The sequence below is a fragment of the Paramormyrops kingsleyae genome, chromosome 12 (assembly GCF_048594095.1).
Source record: "Paramormyrops kingsleyae isolate MSU_618 chromosome 12, PKINGS_0.4, whole genome shotgun sequence".
Lineage (NCBI taxonomy): Eukaryota > Metazoa > Chordata > Actinopteri > Osteoglossiformes > Mormyridae > Paramormyrops > Paramormyrops kingsleyae.
This window is the reverse complement of record NC_132808.1, coordinates 2,396,916-2,412,322: the sequence shown is the minus strand read 5'-3', so window position 1 is coordinate 2,412,322 and position 15,407 is coordinate 2,396,916. Positions and strand designations below refer to the sequence as shown.

The window sequence follows — 15,407 nt, the reverse complement described above, 5'->3', positions numbered from 1 at the left end:
GCACTTTGTTTTTCAGCTTGACTGTAGGTTTGTGTTCTGGTGTCACTTGTTTTACGATGATGCGATGACTTACTCCAAACACATCACCATACTCTTCACATGGATCACTATAACTTACTATGCTCCATCCCAAATCTGTTTTCTGTGCAAACGGCTGATTTTCCTGCCCACAGATGACTTCTCTAGGCATTAGGGCTTGCAGGCAGTTATATCCGATCAAGAGACCAATTTCACAATCCATCTGTGGAGCGATGTGTTCTGCAAGATGCTCCAAATGAGGCCATGCTTTAGCGGTCTCTGGAGTGGGAATGTGTGTTCGACTGGCAGGAATACATTCACGCGTGTACACCGTAGGTAATGTGATTTTCTTGGAGGAGAAGAACCATCTTACTTGTAGGCATTTGAGTCTTGTACAAAGTATAATAGTTGCCTTTGATGATATTGTGGATAATTTCAGTTTCACTTGCTCCTTTTTCATGTTCAAAGCATCTGCCACTTCTTCTAGAATGAAGGAAGAATCACTTTGTGAATCAAGCAAAGCGTAAATGAGAATTTCTTCGCTTGAATTATTTGGTGTAGATACATAAACAGGTACTATGGCTGAAGTCTGGAAACTACTGCTATTTTGAACTACTCTATTGGACGTGATTTCTTTGATGTCGTCTTGTGCTTGAGTGGGTTGTACCTTTTTGTCAAAACTGCAACTTGTTTCCTTGGAACATTCTGGACTGACCTTTCAACAAATTTGCGACACTTGTCTAAGCTGTGACCCGTTTTGTTACAGAACAAGCATGCAATTGTTAGTTGTGAAGGTCTTAGCACCTATGGTTCGGTTCTTGATCTTTGGTTTCCCATCTTCACTTTGCTGTATTGCATGATAGGATGTGATGGGATTGCATACAATACTAGCTTCCATTGAAAGGAATGTCACAAAGTAACTAAAATTAGGAAATCTTCCGTGTTCCAGCTGATATTGTGTGGCTTTTCGGTTCCACCTTGTACGTAACCAGTCTGGGATCTTGCTGGTGAGTTTTTGGTTCTCAATTTCATCATTAAGAACATGTAGGCTTTCATTTTGCTTCATAGCACATTCACAACTACATAAGAAGTCTACAAAATTTCTTAACTCAGTGCTTTCCCTTGAGGCTATTTTTGGCCAAGCATATAATCTGTCTCGAAAGGCTTTAGCAATAACAAAGGGCTGACCATATCTCTCATTGAGCAAGTTCCACACTGCATTGTACGAATCTTCTGAGTCAATCAAAAAATAACCTTCCAAGGCTTCTTTAACCACTCCTCCAACATATTTTTGAAGAAAGAAGATTTTCTCTGTGTTTGGTATATTTTTTCTTTCAATTAGTATCTGAAAGGATGACTTCCAATGATTGAATTTGAGTGGATCTCCACTGAAAATTGAAGGTTCAGGGATGGGTAGCCTGTTTGCTGATATGGATTCGCTTAAGATTTTCCCAAGCTCTTCCATGTCATTTCGGACGACATTACTTGGAGCTGCATCCCTTAATGGTGGTAAGAACAGCTCGTCAGGACTGAACTGTCCAGTCCGCAAGGCATGAGGCAGTTCAGAGTTCTGTGAAGCAAGTTCTAGGACTTTATTTTCATAATAAATTCGAAACTTTGCTCTGGCTACATTCAGTTTTTTCAGCTCTTCCAAACGTTCAAGTTCTCTCTTCAAGTTTTCAACAGACCTTCTTCTTGCAGCACTCTCTATTTGCTGACTCTTTAATAGAGCAGCCTCCCTTTGTTCCCTTTCTAATTTCCATTCTGTATCTTCTCTTTCTCCTTCTAGACGACGAGCTATTGCAGCTGCTTCTTGGTCTGCAACTAAAACCTTTTCCTCAGCTTCAAGCAATTGCAGTTTCTCTTGGTGGCGGTCTTGCTCAACCATAATTTTCAGTACGGCCTGTGTAGTTGCGTACTCAGCAGCAGCTTCTTGTCACTTAACTGAGGATGTTTTGGAATGAGCAGAGATGGCTTTAGAACAATTGCAGCCAGAAGCTGAAAGACTGGACGCTGAAGAGGCAAACACAGAAGCATCATCAGGCCAGTTCAGCCTTTCCTCATTACCTTGCATTTGGGATTGTGCATTCTGTACTACAATATTTGTAATTGATGTACATTTATCCATTTTACGACGATTTATCCATTTTGTTGAGCTCAAACATTTCCTTTTGAATACAGCTTATGTGCTCTTTCAAAATAATGCTAGGATCCTGTTTTAACACGGAATCTTTTGCTAACTTTGTCAGAACTTTCCAGCGCTTATAAATGCTATCAAAACGAAGCAGCAAGTCTCTCAGTTTTTCTCTCTGAAATTCCCTGCCCTTTTCTGTTAATGTACGAGCTCTTTCACTTCTCCTAGCTTCCTGTTGAGTAACGTTCAACTCAAGCAATCCTAGGAGTGATGCTTCTTCTGGAGCAGCTACGACATTCTGAGCGTCTTTACTTGTGTGTGACATTTTTGAATTATTAAATATTTAAATTTACACAGTAACAATAAGCATCAAAATTAACACAGAGAGAACATCCTAGGAAACACCTGAAATATAAATAACCTGGAAAATATAAAGTGCTTTAGAGGATAGAGAGCTATGAACAGAAACCCATAAATGCTCAATTACAGCTAAACTTGTTCACTTTCATCTTGAATAAATGACCATTATGTGACCTTTGCATGATGAAATGGCAGTATATAATTACATAAAGTACCCCTTCTTACACATGAAACAGCGTTACTTAGGCTACACAAAGTCCCTTATAGTAACTTCAATACTTATGCCTCGTCTCAGAACACAGACTTCAGTGTCTGACTTATAGGCGTCTCGAAGAAAACGAATGGTCTTGTGTGTCCTTAACGCAAACACCGACTTATCTGTATGGTCGTCTTGATCAGCTGCTGAGGTGGGTAGTTCGCCAACGGGATAAACCTTCATCAGCCGAGTTTGACTTTCACTCCCTCCAGGAAATACGCAACACTTTGTTCTTCTGTTACTGATGGATTTATTCCTCTTTAAAGTCTTTCACCGTCTTTAAACAGCATCGGCATTCTTTTCTTATATCCACCGTCGAACTGCAGCGAAGGCATTCACGTTACATATAGTGAAAACTTAAAATACAATAAAACATGAATAAACTTAAACATACCTCGCTGGCTGCATACAATCAAGAGGGAATGAGTCCTTTTAGAAAATATACCAGTCTCAAAAAAAATGGGTGAAACTTAAATAAAACTCTTTTCTACCCCCTTTGCTGGCGAATCCACTCTCTTTCTTATCCCCTTTTTTGCATCCGTAAAGGAGAGGGGAAACTAAATGGGTTCGGGTGCAACAAAAATTGAAACTAAGTTTGCTATTCCAAAAACAAACTGACCTAATTAAATTATGAAACCAAAAAGAAAATATAAATGACACAAAATTATGTGTGACAATTACAATGTCTGTACATTGTAAATAGCACTTGCTGTACTGTTCTGTTAATAGTTGTATTTCCCGATTGTGGCGTGTATGTTTGCCTGTCTCTAATGTGCATCCTGTTTTATCCTCGCGTGTCCTTAGCTTTTTGTAAATCTCCTACTTTGTGTGTACCTTACAGTTTGATTTTGTGCTCATTGGGTGTTTCTAGTTCACTTAAGGACTTGTAGTAAAAAAGCTTTTTTTCCCGGCAAGCAATTGTTCTTGTTCTTCGTTGTTCGCGATACAATATTTTTTGAAGTAGTTTTGCATTCCCTTGTATTAGTAACTTTTGTGTTACTAATAACAAAAGTATTGTGTCTGATTGATCACAAAAAGGCCTATGACTTAGATTTTCAGAAGGCCTTTGATGTTGTCCCCTACAAATGGCTCTTGCTTAAGATCAAAGCTGCAGGGGTTTTAGGAACTGTAGCAGCTTGGATCAAAAACTGGTTAACAGACAGGAGGCAGCGGGTAGTTGTTAGAGGCACAATGTCACAGTGGGCCTGTGTTCATAGTGGGGTACCGCAGGGTTTAATTTTAGGACCACTACTATTCCTAATTTATATTAATGATATTGACACCAATACATACAGTAAACTGGTTAAATTTGCAGATGACACCAAGGTAGGTGGTGTAGCAGATACTTAACTAGCAGCACAGAGGGATCTTGATTTAATTAGCGACTAGGCTGATACCTGGCAGATGAAATTTAACATAGATAAATGTAAGGTAATCCATACAGGGAGCAGAAATATAAAGTAAAGATATTTTATGGGTTCCACCGAAATAAAGGTAGCTGATTATGAGAAAGACCTCGGTGCGTATGTTGATGCTTCCATGTCCCACTCTCGCCAGTGTGGGGAAGCAATTAAAAAGGCCAAAAGGATGTTAGATTACATCTCTAGGTGTGTGGAGTTTAAGTCAAGGGAGGTGATGCTACGATAATACAATTCCTTTGTAAGACCCCACCTAGAATATTGTGTGCAGGTTTGGACACCATACCTTAAGAAGGACATTGCTGCCTTGGAAAGGCTACAACATAGGGCTATGAGAATGATTCCTGGTCTTAGAGGAATGTCTTATGAGGAGAGGTTAGCTGAGCTGAATCTGTTCAGCCTTGCACAAAGGAGATTAAGGGGGGACATGATCCAGGTATATAAGATTCTAACTGGTCTGGATGTTGTTCAGCCAAATGGCTACTTCAATATTAGTTTAAATACTAGAACTTGTGGCCATAAATGGAAATTTCAATACGAATCGAAAACCAAACGAAATTCTGAAGGTAAATGAGTCCCCCTACAGGCGCAATGATGTCATTGCATCCAACCTCGCAGCATTTAAGGTGGACCGGAAAATCCAAATAAGGATCCAACTTCAGCCTCGTCTTCTATTCTCGCTTGATGGTGTATGTAGGGATATACGGATCCATACCGAAATATTCCAGAAAGCAGGTTCGAGTTTAAACCCCAACACCGCGGTAAAGTCGTTTTTATGCAGTTTTCAGGCTGTAATATCTTTAAGTGTTTGCAGGGCCAATATAGGCCTATATTACAGTGTTTGTATGTGGTACATGGTTTCTTTATGTACAACTTTGTGTTTGCGACGCTGCAGTACTGTGATATTTCACTTTTGCTAAATAAATAAAATACACTGCCCAAAAAAATTAAAGGAACGCTTTGAAAACACATCATATCTCAATGGGGGAAAAAATCATGCTGTATATCTATACTGATATGGACTGGGTAATGTGTTAGGAACGAAAGGATGCCACATCGTTTGATGGAAATGAAAATGATAAACCTACAGAGGGCTGAATTCAAAGACACCCCAAAAATCAAAGTGAAAAAATGATCTGGTAGGATGGTCCATTTTGCCGAAATTTCATAGCAGCAAGTCAAAATCGTACTCAGTAGTTTGTATGGCCCCCACGTGCTTGTAGGCATGCCTGATAATGTCGGGGTATGCTCCTAATGAGACGACGGATGGTGTCCTGGGGAATCTCCTCCCAGATCTGAACCAGGGCATCACTGAGCTCCTGGACAGTCTGAGGTGCAACCTGGTGGCGTCGGATGGACTGAAACATAATGTCCCAGAGGTGTTCCATTGGATTCAGGTCACTTGAGCATGGGGGTCAGTCAACGGTATCCATGAAATGCCCATCGAGCTCCATGGTCCTGGGCAGTGAACACAGGGCCCACTAGAGGACGTCGGGCCCTCAGGCCACCCTCATGAAGTCTGTTTCTGATTGTTTGCTCAGAGACATGCACATCAGTGACCTGCTGGAGGTCATTCTGTAGGGCTCTGGCAGTGCTCCTCCTGTTCCTCCTTGCACAAAGAAGCAGATACTGGTCCTACTTATGGGTTAAGGACCTTCTACGGCCCTGTCCATCTCTCCTAGAGTAACTGCCTATCTCCTGGAATGTCCTCCATGCCCTTGAGACTGGGCTGGGAGACATAGCAAACCTTCTGGCAATGGCACATATTGATGCACCATCCTGGAGGAGTTGGACTATCTGTGCAACCTCTGTATGGTCCAGGTATCACCTCATGCTACCAGTAGTGACACTGACTAGCCAAATGCAAAATTAGTGAAAAAAACTGTCAGAAAAGATGAGAAGGGAAAAATGTCAGTGGCCTCCACCTGTTAAACCACTCCTGTTTTGGGGGTCGTCTCATTGTTGCCCCTCTAGTGCAACTGTTGTTAACTTCTTTAACACCAAAGCAGCTGAAACCGATTAACAACCCCCATTGCTACTTAACGGACTAGATGAATATCCCAGAAGTTAAATTGACTCGATGCTATGCTCTAGGGTTGTAACGGTATGAGATTATCATGGTATGATAATCGTCTCAGAAAATATCACGGTTTCGCGGTTTAGTGGTATACAGTATTAAACTATCATTATTATTATTATAATCATCAGCTACAATGACCCTTAAATGAATAAAAAGAGATATGGTTTTTGGTTGAACATGGTTTATTGTAACAAACTTTTTTTTTAAGAAAATAAAAAAAACTTATGGAAGTATGAGTCTAACTTTTGGGGGAAAAATAAATAAAATAAAGCTGCGCATCTCCCATTTGAACAAAATAAGGAATAAGTTATTTCTCTTTATATTAGACAAGAATAAATCAAACTGTCCTTCCTCTTTAACAGCATATATGGGAGAGCAATATGTGCAGGGTCATGTTTGTTAATATTTTCCTGAGATTATCATAGCAGCATGCATTTCTTTGCTTTTTTTCAGGTCAGGTTCTGATAAAGAAATGTAAGCATGTTGAGATTTTCAGGGCTCAATCTTGACCGCTGAGGTGAGAGAATGTGTCCACTTGTACTAAACATCCTCTCTGAAGGTACACTCGTGGCAGGGACACAAAGATACTTTCTGGCCACATTTGCCAGAAGAGGCATTTCGTCAGCATGCATTTTCCACCATGCCAGTGGGTCAGTGTCCGCGCTGATGGTTGGAAGAGACTTGTACATCATCATTTCAGACAGCACCTTATCACTGACATTCTCATTTCCTGAGGTTGCCTTGTTCAGCCTAGATGAAGTGATTCGCTGTAGCAAACCAGATAGACTTTTTTCTTTCTTTTTAGTGGTGGTAGTACTGCTGCTTCCTGGTTCTGCCCAATTTTCTCCTCTTTGTGCTTGAGGATGTTCTCTATCCAAAGGAACTGCTGTTGCAAGATTCACAGCTTCTTCCACACATGCCTCAACTGTGTCATCCAGGTTTTTACAGAAGCTTCCCTTAAATCGGGCATTCACAAAGCTCGTTCCACCTGCTCTGTGTATCTCCCTTGCAAGTGTTCTCTCATTACTTGCTTCATCTGTCTGATGAGTAGATTGTCTTCAGCTTGCTCAGAGAGGATTTTGCTGCCAATGTGCTCCAGTACCGGTGTGAGTGAGGACAGTGTGACCCGTTTCTCCGATGCCAGGGCATCAGTGAGGTCATAGAGTGGCCGAAGGAGCTGATTGACATTCTCAAGAGTGGCAATGTCATTATCTTTTGGCATGAAATGCCATGTACTCCTGTCATTAGCCAGGACTGCACAGACAGCCTGCTGTTGCTCCAGGAACCTGGAGATCATCTCATAAGTTGATCCCCACCTTGTTACCACGTCATGGATGAGGGTATGCTCAGGGAGTTCCAGGTCTGCCTGTTTTTTTTTTTAATTCTCTCTTCCTTTTCCAACTCCGAGAAAATCCTTGAATCAAGTGTCTGCATGCCCTGACAGCAGATTCAACCCTTTGGATCTTCAAGGCTTTGCTAATGGCCAGATTTAAATTGTGACCAAAACAAGTGAGCCAAACACAAGGGAACGCAAAGGCCTTCTTCATATTTGTTGCATTGTCTGTGGTAATTCCGCACAGACTTTCTTTTGAAATCTTCCATTCCTGGAGCATATTTTCAAACATCTCGGAGATGTTTTCTGAGGTGTGGTCTTCAGGAAAAAAATGAGACTCCAAACAGTGGCACTTAAGCTGCCAATCTGAGGAGATGTAATGGACTGTAAAACTTATGAATGGCTCCGCACCTCCACTACTGCTGGTCCACAGGTCTGTGGTGGCTGAAATCCACACAGCTTCCTTCAGCTGTTCTTCAACACTGGCCCTTACCTCTTTGTACATGCGAGGGATTTCATTGGTGGAGAAGTATGTTTTTGATGGTACCTTGTACATTGGGACTGCCTTGTTCATCAGGTGGAGAAAGCCAGGTTTTTCCACTACTCTAAAGGGCCTGCCCCTGTGACGTAATTTCAACATGGCAACTTGGTTTGTTTGTAGTTTGTTTACCGTTCGAAAAAAGAATATTGCTTTGAATGTACTAAAATATTTTATAAAGCTTTTAATGTGGTTTGACTAGTTCGTGTTTCTTGTTTGTCTCTCGGAAAAATCTCCATTTCGCCATTTTCTCCATTTGGAAAACTCCAAATCTGCCAAAATATAAAGCAACAACACACAGCAACGTGTTCATGGAGGCAGCCATGTTTGTTCCGAGATGTGGGTAGCTCGAACGGGAGATTGTCGGACTTGATGTCACTCAACTCGGAATTTCCGAGTTCCGAGAGAAAAACGAACGCACCATTAGAATCCGACTCGGAATACGAGTTCCCAGGGCAAATGAGACATTTCAGGGATTTTGAGTCATTCTGCATTGCAGATGGGTTAATTGCGTAAAAAATTTTAATCTGATTAATCAAGATGATGGATTAATCCGCATTAACCCGTTTTTAAGCTGATTTTGGCATCGTTTTCATTTCTTTCTTGTGTTCTATCTCGCATCTCGTGTTATTTTGTTCTATGTTTCTGACCCTGCAATATAAAAAGGCACAATGCACATAAAAAAGTTAAAAAGCTTTTATGCCCTTACGTAAGTAATCTTGGTAAATGACATTTCAAAGTAAGCTATGTTGTGCTCAAGAACAACATAAGACAGAAAAACTATACTTTTCTGTGACAACTGGGGGGTATTCCATGAAGCAGGCTTAAGGTTAAGTCTGACTTATTTCGACAAGTTAGTCTTACTTAAGCGAGAGTTCCGTTCCACCAACGTGTCTTAAATAAATCCCCGCTGAATTACCATGGTAATTTAGGCCTGCGAACAAGCCTGGGGTCCGTTCTTTGTACGTCGCTTGACACATCCGAGATGAATTGACACATCTAAGATGAGATTATCGCGCTAATTACGATGCGGCTAAATTGGTTCTTCGAGCACACCTGTTGTTGATGATTAGTATGGCTGGATTGAGTTGTCTAGGATTATTGCGCGTTCGTGCGTTGGTTTAAAAGGCGATATGCATCGACAGTAGAAACACTGATTATTAGAGGGTTATGGAGAATTTCAAACTTTAATAAAGACACCGGGAAACACAGCAAATGCTGCAAAAGCTAGGAGAGAGGGCTGGCAAAAAGTAGCAAACAAATTAAATGCGTGAGTGCTGCCCATGTTACATGTTCCTTGATATGTTATTTTTTATATATACACTCACCTAAAGGATTATTAGGAACACCATACTAATACGGTGTTTGACCCCCTTTCGCCTTCAGAACTGCCTTAATTCTACGTGGCATTGATTCAACAAGGTGCTGAAAGCATTCTTTAGAAATGTTGGCCCATATTGATAGGACAGCATCTTGCAGTTGATGGAGATTTGTGGGATGCACATCCAGGGCACGAAGCTTTCATCTTTTGCCTGCAATAAGAGAGAGAGAGAGAGAGAGTTATACAAGGTCAACAATAGTAGGGTACTATGTGTGAAAGTCACATTACTTACTGTGAAGTTCCTTTTGAAGCAACTCAAGTGATAATTTCTGTTTTTTTAAATTATCCACTTCAATTTGTGCTTCCACTCTCCGTTTCATCAATACCAAGTAGTCATTTTTAAGCTGAAGGTTTCTTCGGTGATTCTTGATGATTAGTATGGCTGGATTGAGTTGTCTAGGATTATTGCGCGTTCGTGCGTTGGTTTAAAAGGCGATATGCATCGACAGTAGAAACACTGATCACAACCCCTTCGATTGGTTGACGAAATGGCAAAAGAGCGAGCTCAATTTTTTTCTCAAGCGGAGCAAGAGCAACCCTGTCTGACGAGTGTCCGGAGGAATTACCTGTAAGAATGTATGATACAGGCGTATGTGTCTTTATGTGTATGTAATATGACGGTATTTTATTATTTGTGAGTTGCCGGAGTCCCCACCTCCAGAGAGGTCCACAGATAGGGCTCCAGAGAGGCCTATAGAAATGGCTCCAGAAGACTCCGTGCACAGAAGTGAAACTGAGGTGGCCAGTGTTATACTTGTCATTGAATTTTGTTGTGAGAGGCACATATTGAGGTGTCCCCCTTTTTTTCTGTTTTTTTTTACATTTTCTTTTTCTCCTCCACAACTGGCACAGAGTGACATCCGTTCTTTGTACCGAAGAAACCTTCAGCTTAAAAATGACTACTTGGTATTGATGAAACGGAGAGTGGAAGCACAAATTGAAGTGGATAATTTAAAAAAACAGAAATTATCACTTGAGTTGCTTCAAAAGGAACTTCACAGTAAGTAATGTGACTTTCACACATAGTACCCTACTATTGTTGACCTTGTATAACTCTCTCTCTCTCTCTCTCTCTTATTGCAGGCAAAAGATGAAAGCTTCGTGCCCTGGATGTGCATCCCACAAATCTCCATCAACTGCAAGATGCTGTCCTATCAATATGGGCCAACATTTCTAAAGAATGCTTTCAGCACCTTGTTGAATCAATGCCACGTAGAATTAAGGCAGTTCTGAAGGCGAAAGGGGGTCAAACACCATATTAGTATGGTGTTCCTAATAATCCTTTAGGTGAGTGTATATATAAAAAATAACATATCAAGGAACATGTAACATGGGCAGCACTCACGCATTTAATTTGTTTGCTACTTTTTGCCAGCCCTCTCTCCTAGCTTTTGCAGCATTTGCTGTGTTTCCCGGTGTCTTTATTAAAGTTTGAAATTCTCCATAACCCTCTAATAATCAGTGTTTCTACTGTCGATGCATATCGCCTTTTAAACCAATGCACGAATGCGCAATAATCCTACACAACTCAATCCAGCCATACTAATCATCAACAACAGGTGTGCTTGAAGAACCAAATTAGCCACATCGTAATTAGCGCGATGATCTCATCTTAGATGTGTCAATTCATCTCGGATGTGTCAAGAGACCTACGAAGAACGGACCCCAGGACAGCATAAAGTCTTTTCAGCCTTCAGTTTATTGTGGTATCTTACAGCACGGGCCCAGGGAGATACCTCAAGAGTTCTCCCCCGAGCCTTTTCTTACAATTCTTTTTATCCCTGCGTTCTACTGTGTTTTTCCATATACAGTATGGTTTGTTCCGGTATTTCAGTGCTCGCTATTTCTTGACTAGGGCCTAATTTATCATCTGACCTTGAACACATGGTTTCTACTGGCCTAGTGCATTCTTCTATTGCTAGGAGATTATACATGTACATAACATTCAGTACTTTTGTATTACATTTGGGTATTACATTTGGATTTTTCTCTCACAATGTTCACAAAATAAGCATAACCAAAAGGCAAACCATACAGGAAAACAGTCCTTTGCAAAAGTCACTTGCAGTCAATGAAAATGATGCTAATCAGTCCCTCCAGGATTGTGTGATTTTCCAATAGCAGAAGTTAAACAAACTTTGCAACATTTGCAATTTTTCAAATTTACTGCAGCTTTTCTGCAAGAAATGGCCAAATCACAGACCGCTTGCATTTGGACCATGACATATCCTGTGTCATTCACATTCATGTGTGTTTTTGTTAGGTTCTGCTGTGGGGAAAATGACCACAGAAAACACATCTCTTTTCTCAAAAAGATGAGGCATTATAAGTTATTAAGTTGAGCCATTATATAGATGATATACAGATGAACATAGTCTACATAAAAGTAACAAAGGGCACTTTGGATTCATTTTTTGTCAATGTACCTGACTGCCAGAGGTTGGAATAACTTACGACCATACTTCTGTGGATGTTAATCAGTCTTTAATAACACAGTCACAGAGCTGTGGCTCAGAGAAAAAGTGTTAGCAGTTTTAAAAAAAAAAACAATCCTGACGTAGCACATATCCATCACATGTGGCTGCAACAATCACCAAAAAAATGGTGTAAAAATATATTGTGTATCAAAGTGAGTTTGTTTTCAAAACCTCTCCTAAAGTCACCCCAGAATTAACCAATGTATTATTTAACTCAACCACTACCATACCATATTTAACTCATCAATAGCTCATTGAGGTATTTAACTAATTAATTAATTAATTGAGTTGATGGTGAAATGTAATGAATACATGGAATAGCTGGGGGTACCCTTGATAGCACACATCACATCCTAAAAACAAAGGCAATTCCAACCAAAGAAATCAATGGTTTACATCATTAAAAAAACAATGTAAATAATTTACATAAGTTTAAATAGTTTTTTTACGGATAGACAGAAATGGCTAGTTACTACAAAATGGCAGCTGCTCTACATTGTGACTATAGTCCCAAATCATTTACTCTAGTTAAATAGTATTTGTCTGTATTTTATTTATATTATTTCAGGTTCATTATTTATAGTTTTCGTAGTTATTTTCATCTTATTTTATTTCAATTTATCAAAATGTTTTTGTTAATGATAATATCCCTGCCTTGCATACTGTAAGTCATAAAACTTAGTATTTTTTTTTTGTTTTTAATATAACATTTATACCACACTTCATAAATGTAACTTAAAAGCAGCCTTGCTCTATAGCTCCACCGCAGGCCTGGCATCAAAGAATGTGGTAGCCTACTACATTGGCATAAGAAGTATGAACACAGATGGTGAATAAGAAAGTATAACCCTAGACAATTCTATTGTCCTAGCACTATGCATGAGGAATTTCACTGATATAGAGATGACAGGCAAAACATCAAATGGATTAATCTTACTAAAATTACTTGCATTATTGAATCACCATGAGAAAAAAACTGGTAGAATTTTGCTCAAAAAGACCCAAACAATTGAATTTCAAATAGAATAAAAAGATGCAATATGTTTACATATTTATTATTATTTAAGGCCAGAGAAAACTGGATGAATTCTGCAATTATCACAGAATTTGGAGAAAAAAAAATCCCACATACACTGTACATTACATTCAGTCCCATCTATTCATTTATAGGTGTCCCATTCCATGATTACACAACCTCCAGAGTTGAATTTTAAGGAATCCTTCATTTTGATTTGAAGGGATCAGACCATACTTTCACACCTGTTAAAATAAGATGACAAAAATAATGTTTAATTATAAACATAATGTTATGGATATGGAGAAGAGTATATATCTATACTCAGAATTGTGTTAATGATGTGTTGCACAGGTGACAGCCCCCCCTTCCAAAAACCTATCCAGCTTTTACATATAATACAGTATAGGGTCACAGTGATGTTTGCTATATCGATTCATCTTCCTCATGGTAGGTAGAACCTAAACCCAGGCAGCACAAGGCACAACGCTGGGCTACATTCTGCACATATACGTACATACTACCATCAGATATGGGGAATACGGAGGCGCCAACCAGCTGGGATGCGAGAGAAAAACCCAGTTGACAAGGGGGGGAACATGCAAAGTGCATATACACAATGAGGAGGCTGGATTCACAGCCCTAACCCTGGAGGTACCAGGCACCATTATTACCAAATGATTCATATAGCATTTAAGGGACTAGGACGAATGTTCTAAGGCAGCGGTGGCAAATCCTATCAGCAAAGGGCCGGTGTGTATGCAGGTTTTTGGGATAACCTTTAGATCAGCTGTTCAAACCCAGGTGTGAGGACTCTTCAGCTAATCAGTCCTCTAATTAGTAATATAATTAAGGAGCTGCAGCGAAAACCCGCACACACACCGGCCCTTTGCGGACAAGATTGGCCAACCCTGCTCTAAGGTGACTACTGCAGTTTCAGACTTCGGTCCGGGTAGGAAAGAAACAGGGAACCTACCAACGGGCTGAACTTCGGCTTGGTTGATTCCGGCACGATTTATGCTCTGCATCTGTTCTACACATAAGGGACACATTATAGTATTTTTCCCACTTAGTCACATGATTGCCACAGCTTGTGACAAGTATTACTTACAAACGAAACTGGACAATGTCAAAATTGTCACTATTTTGTTTTTCTACGAATCAGATGAGTTGCTAATTAGTTAAACAATTTAGTTTTTCTTGCCATTATAAAACTGATAAATGGTTCTGGGTTCTTATTAGGTTAGTAGAAATTATACAAAAATCGTAAGCGAGACGGTTCGCTGATTATATTACTTACTGTACTCGTTTAAGTGTGCGAGGGGATAGAAAAATATAGGATAAAATGCAGCAGCAACAGCCGTTACAAAACCACCAAAAAAGATCGCGATTCTTCGATTGGCACCCATCTCCGCAGAGAAAACTTTACTCCGATCCGCACCACCTGCCCAACTTGTACCTCGCTCATACCGCGCGTGCGCAGTATTATACTTTACGGCATATTTTACGACGGTGCCCCATTTGTATCTCTTTTAATGTTAATTTTTATTGAACAAACGAACACGATACATACAAACATTATACATAAAGAAAGGAATAACCCGAATTAATAATTATACTACTTCGATTGAGGTATTTCTGCAGGACGGAGTAGTATCGAATGGTTAGTCTTGGGCCCAATCCCAAACTATACCCTCGACACTCCGCCTTCATTTCGAGTCACACTTCCGCTGAGTCACCCTCACAACACGCCCTATGCACTTAAACTGAAAGAAATTGTCACCAAAAAGATTTGAGACAGACTTGCCCTCGCAGCGCCTTTTTATAGTCTTCTTTACTGGAAGGAGGAAATGCATTACGTAGTGATCTGACAAAATGAAGAAGCTGTATTGTATTTTCTTTAATGACATATCAGTTATTTAAAAAAGCACAAAGCTTATCTAATGCGAGAAGACGACGAATACGTCGTCTTATTGCACTGACTGAGCGTCTTATTTACGACTGTAAAATTTCTACCATAGCTTAGTTTACACGCATTAAACGTTACGCATTACTTCTGTACCAAATACCAGATCAGATCTGGGGAAAACAGGCAAATATGAAACATAAATTGTTATTGCTGGTGTGATATTGATCGAGTTTGCGTACGAACGTTTCTTCGCGTGGTTTCTAGTTTGTAAAGTACACGAAATCTCTCTAAATCGGATCACAATAAAATCAATCTGTACTGACCAGGTACAAATAGCTGCTTTCCTAATTTTTTTCTGCAGCGATGAATTATAACATGTAACATGTGACTTCCTATGTATATTTCACAGTGCTAGCGGTTAGAATCCAATTATTACATTATCAAGAACATGACATTGTGTATTTTTTTTTGTTTTCATTTTTCGCGCT

General features: G+C 39.9%; 1 protein-coding gene across 2 annotated transcripts; it reads right to left on the bottom strand.

The window, feature by feature from the left end:
• Positions 1–11,198: 11,198 nt before the first annotated feature.
• smim20 (small integral membrane protein 20) lies at positions 11,199–14,715 on the bottom strand. Of its 2 annotated transcripts, none has more exons than XM_072718514.1 (3): positions 14,311–14,715; positions 13,987–14,038; positions 11,199–13,255 (listed from the first exon to the last, which is right to left on the bottom strand). In XM_072718514.1, exons 1-3 carry the CDS (start codon positions 14,417–14,419, stop codon positions 13,237–13,239), a joined length of 180 nt encoding a protein of 59 aa, XP_072574615.1. In that variant the 5' UTR covers positions 14,420–14,715; the 3' UTR covers positions 11,199–13,236. The 2 variants fall into 2 exon arrangements, with proteins under 2 accessions (XP_072574615.1, XP_023663564.2); XM_023807796.2 differs by having other exon boundaries at positions 13,987–14,043; positions 14,311–14,693.
• Positions 14,716–15,407: the final 692 nt, after the last annotated feature.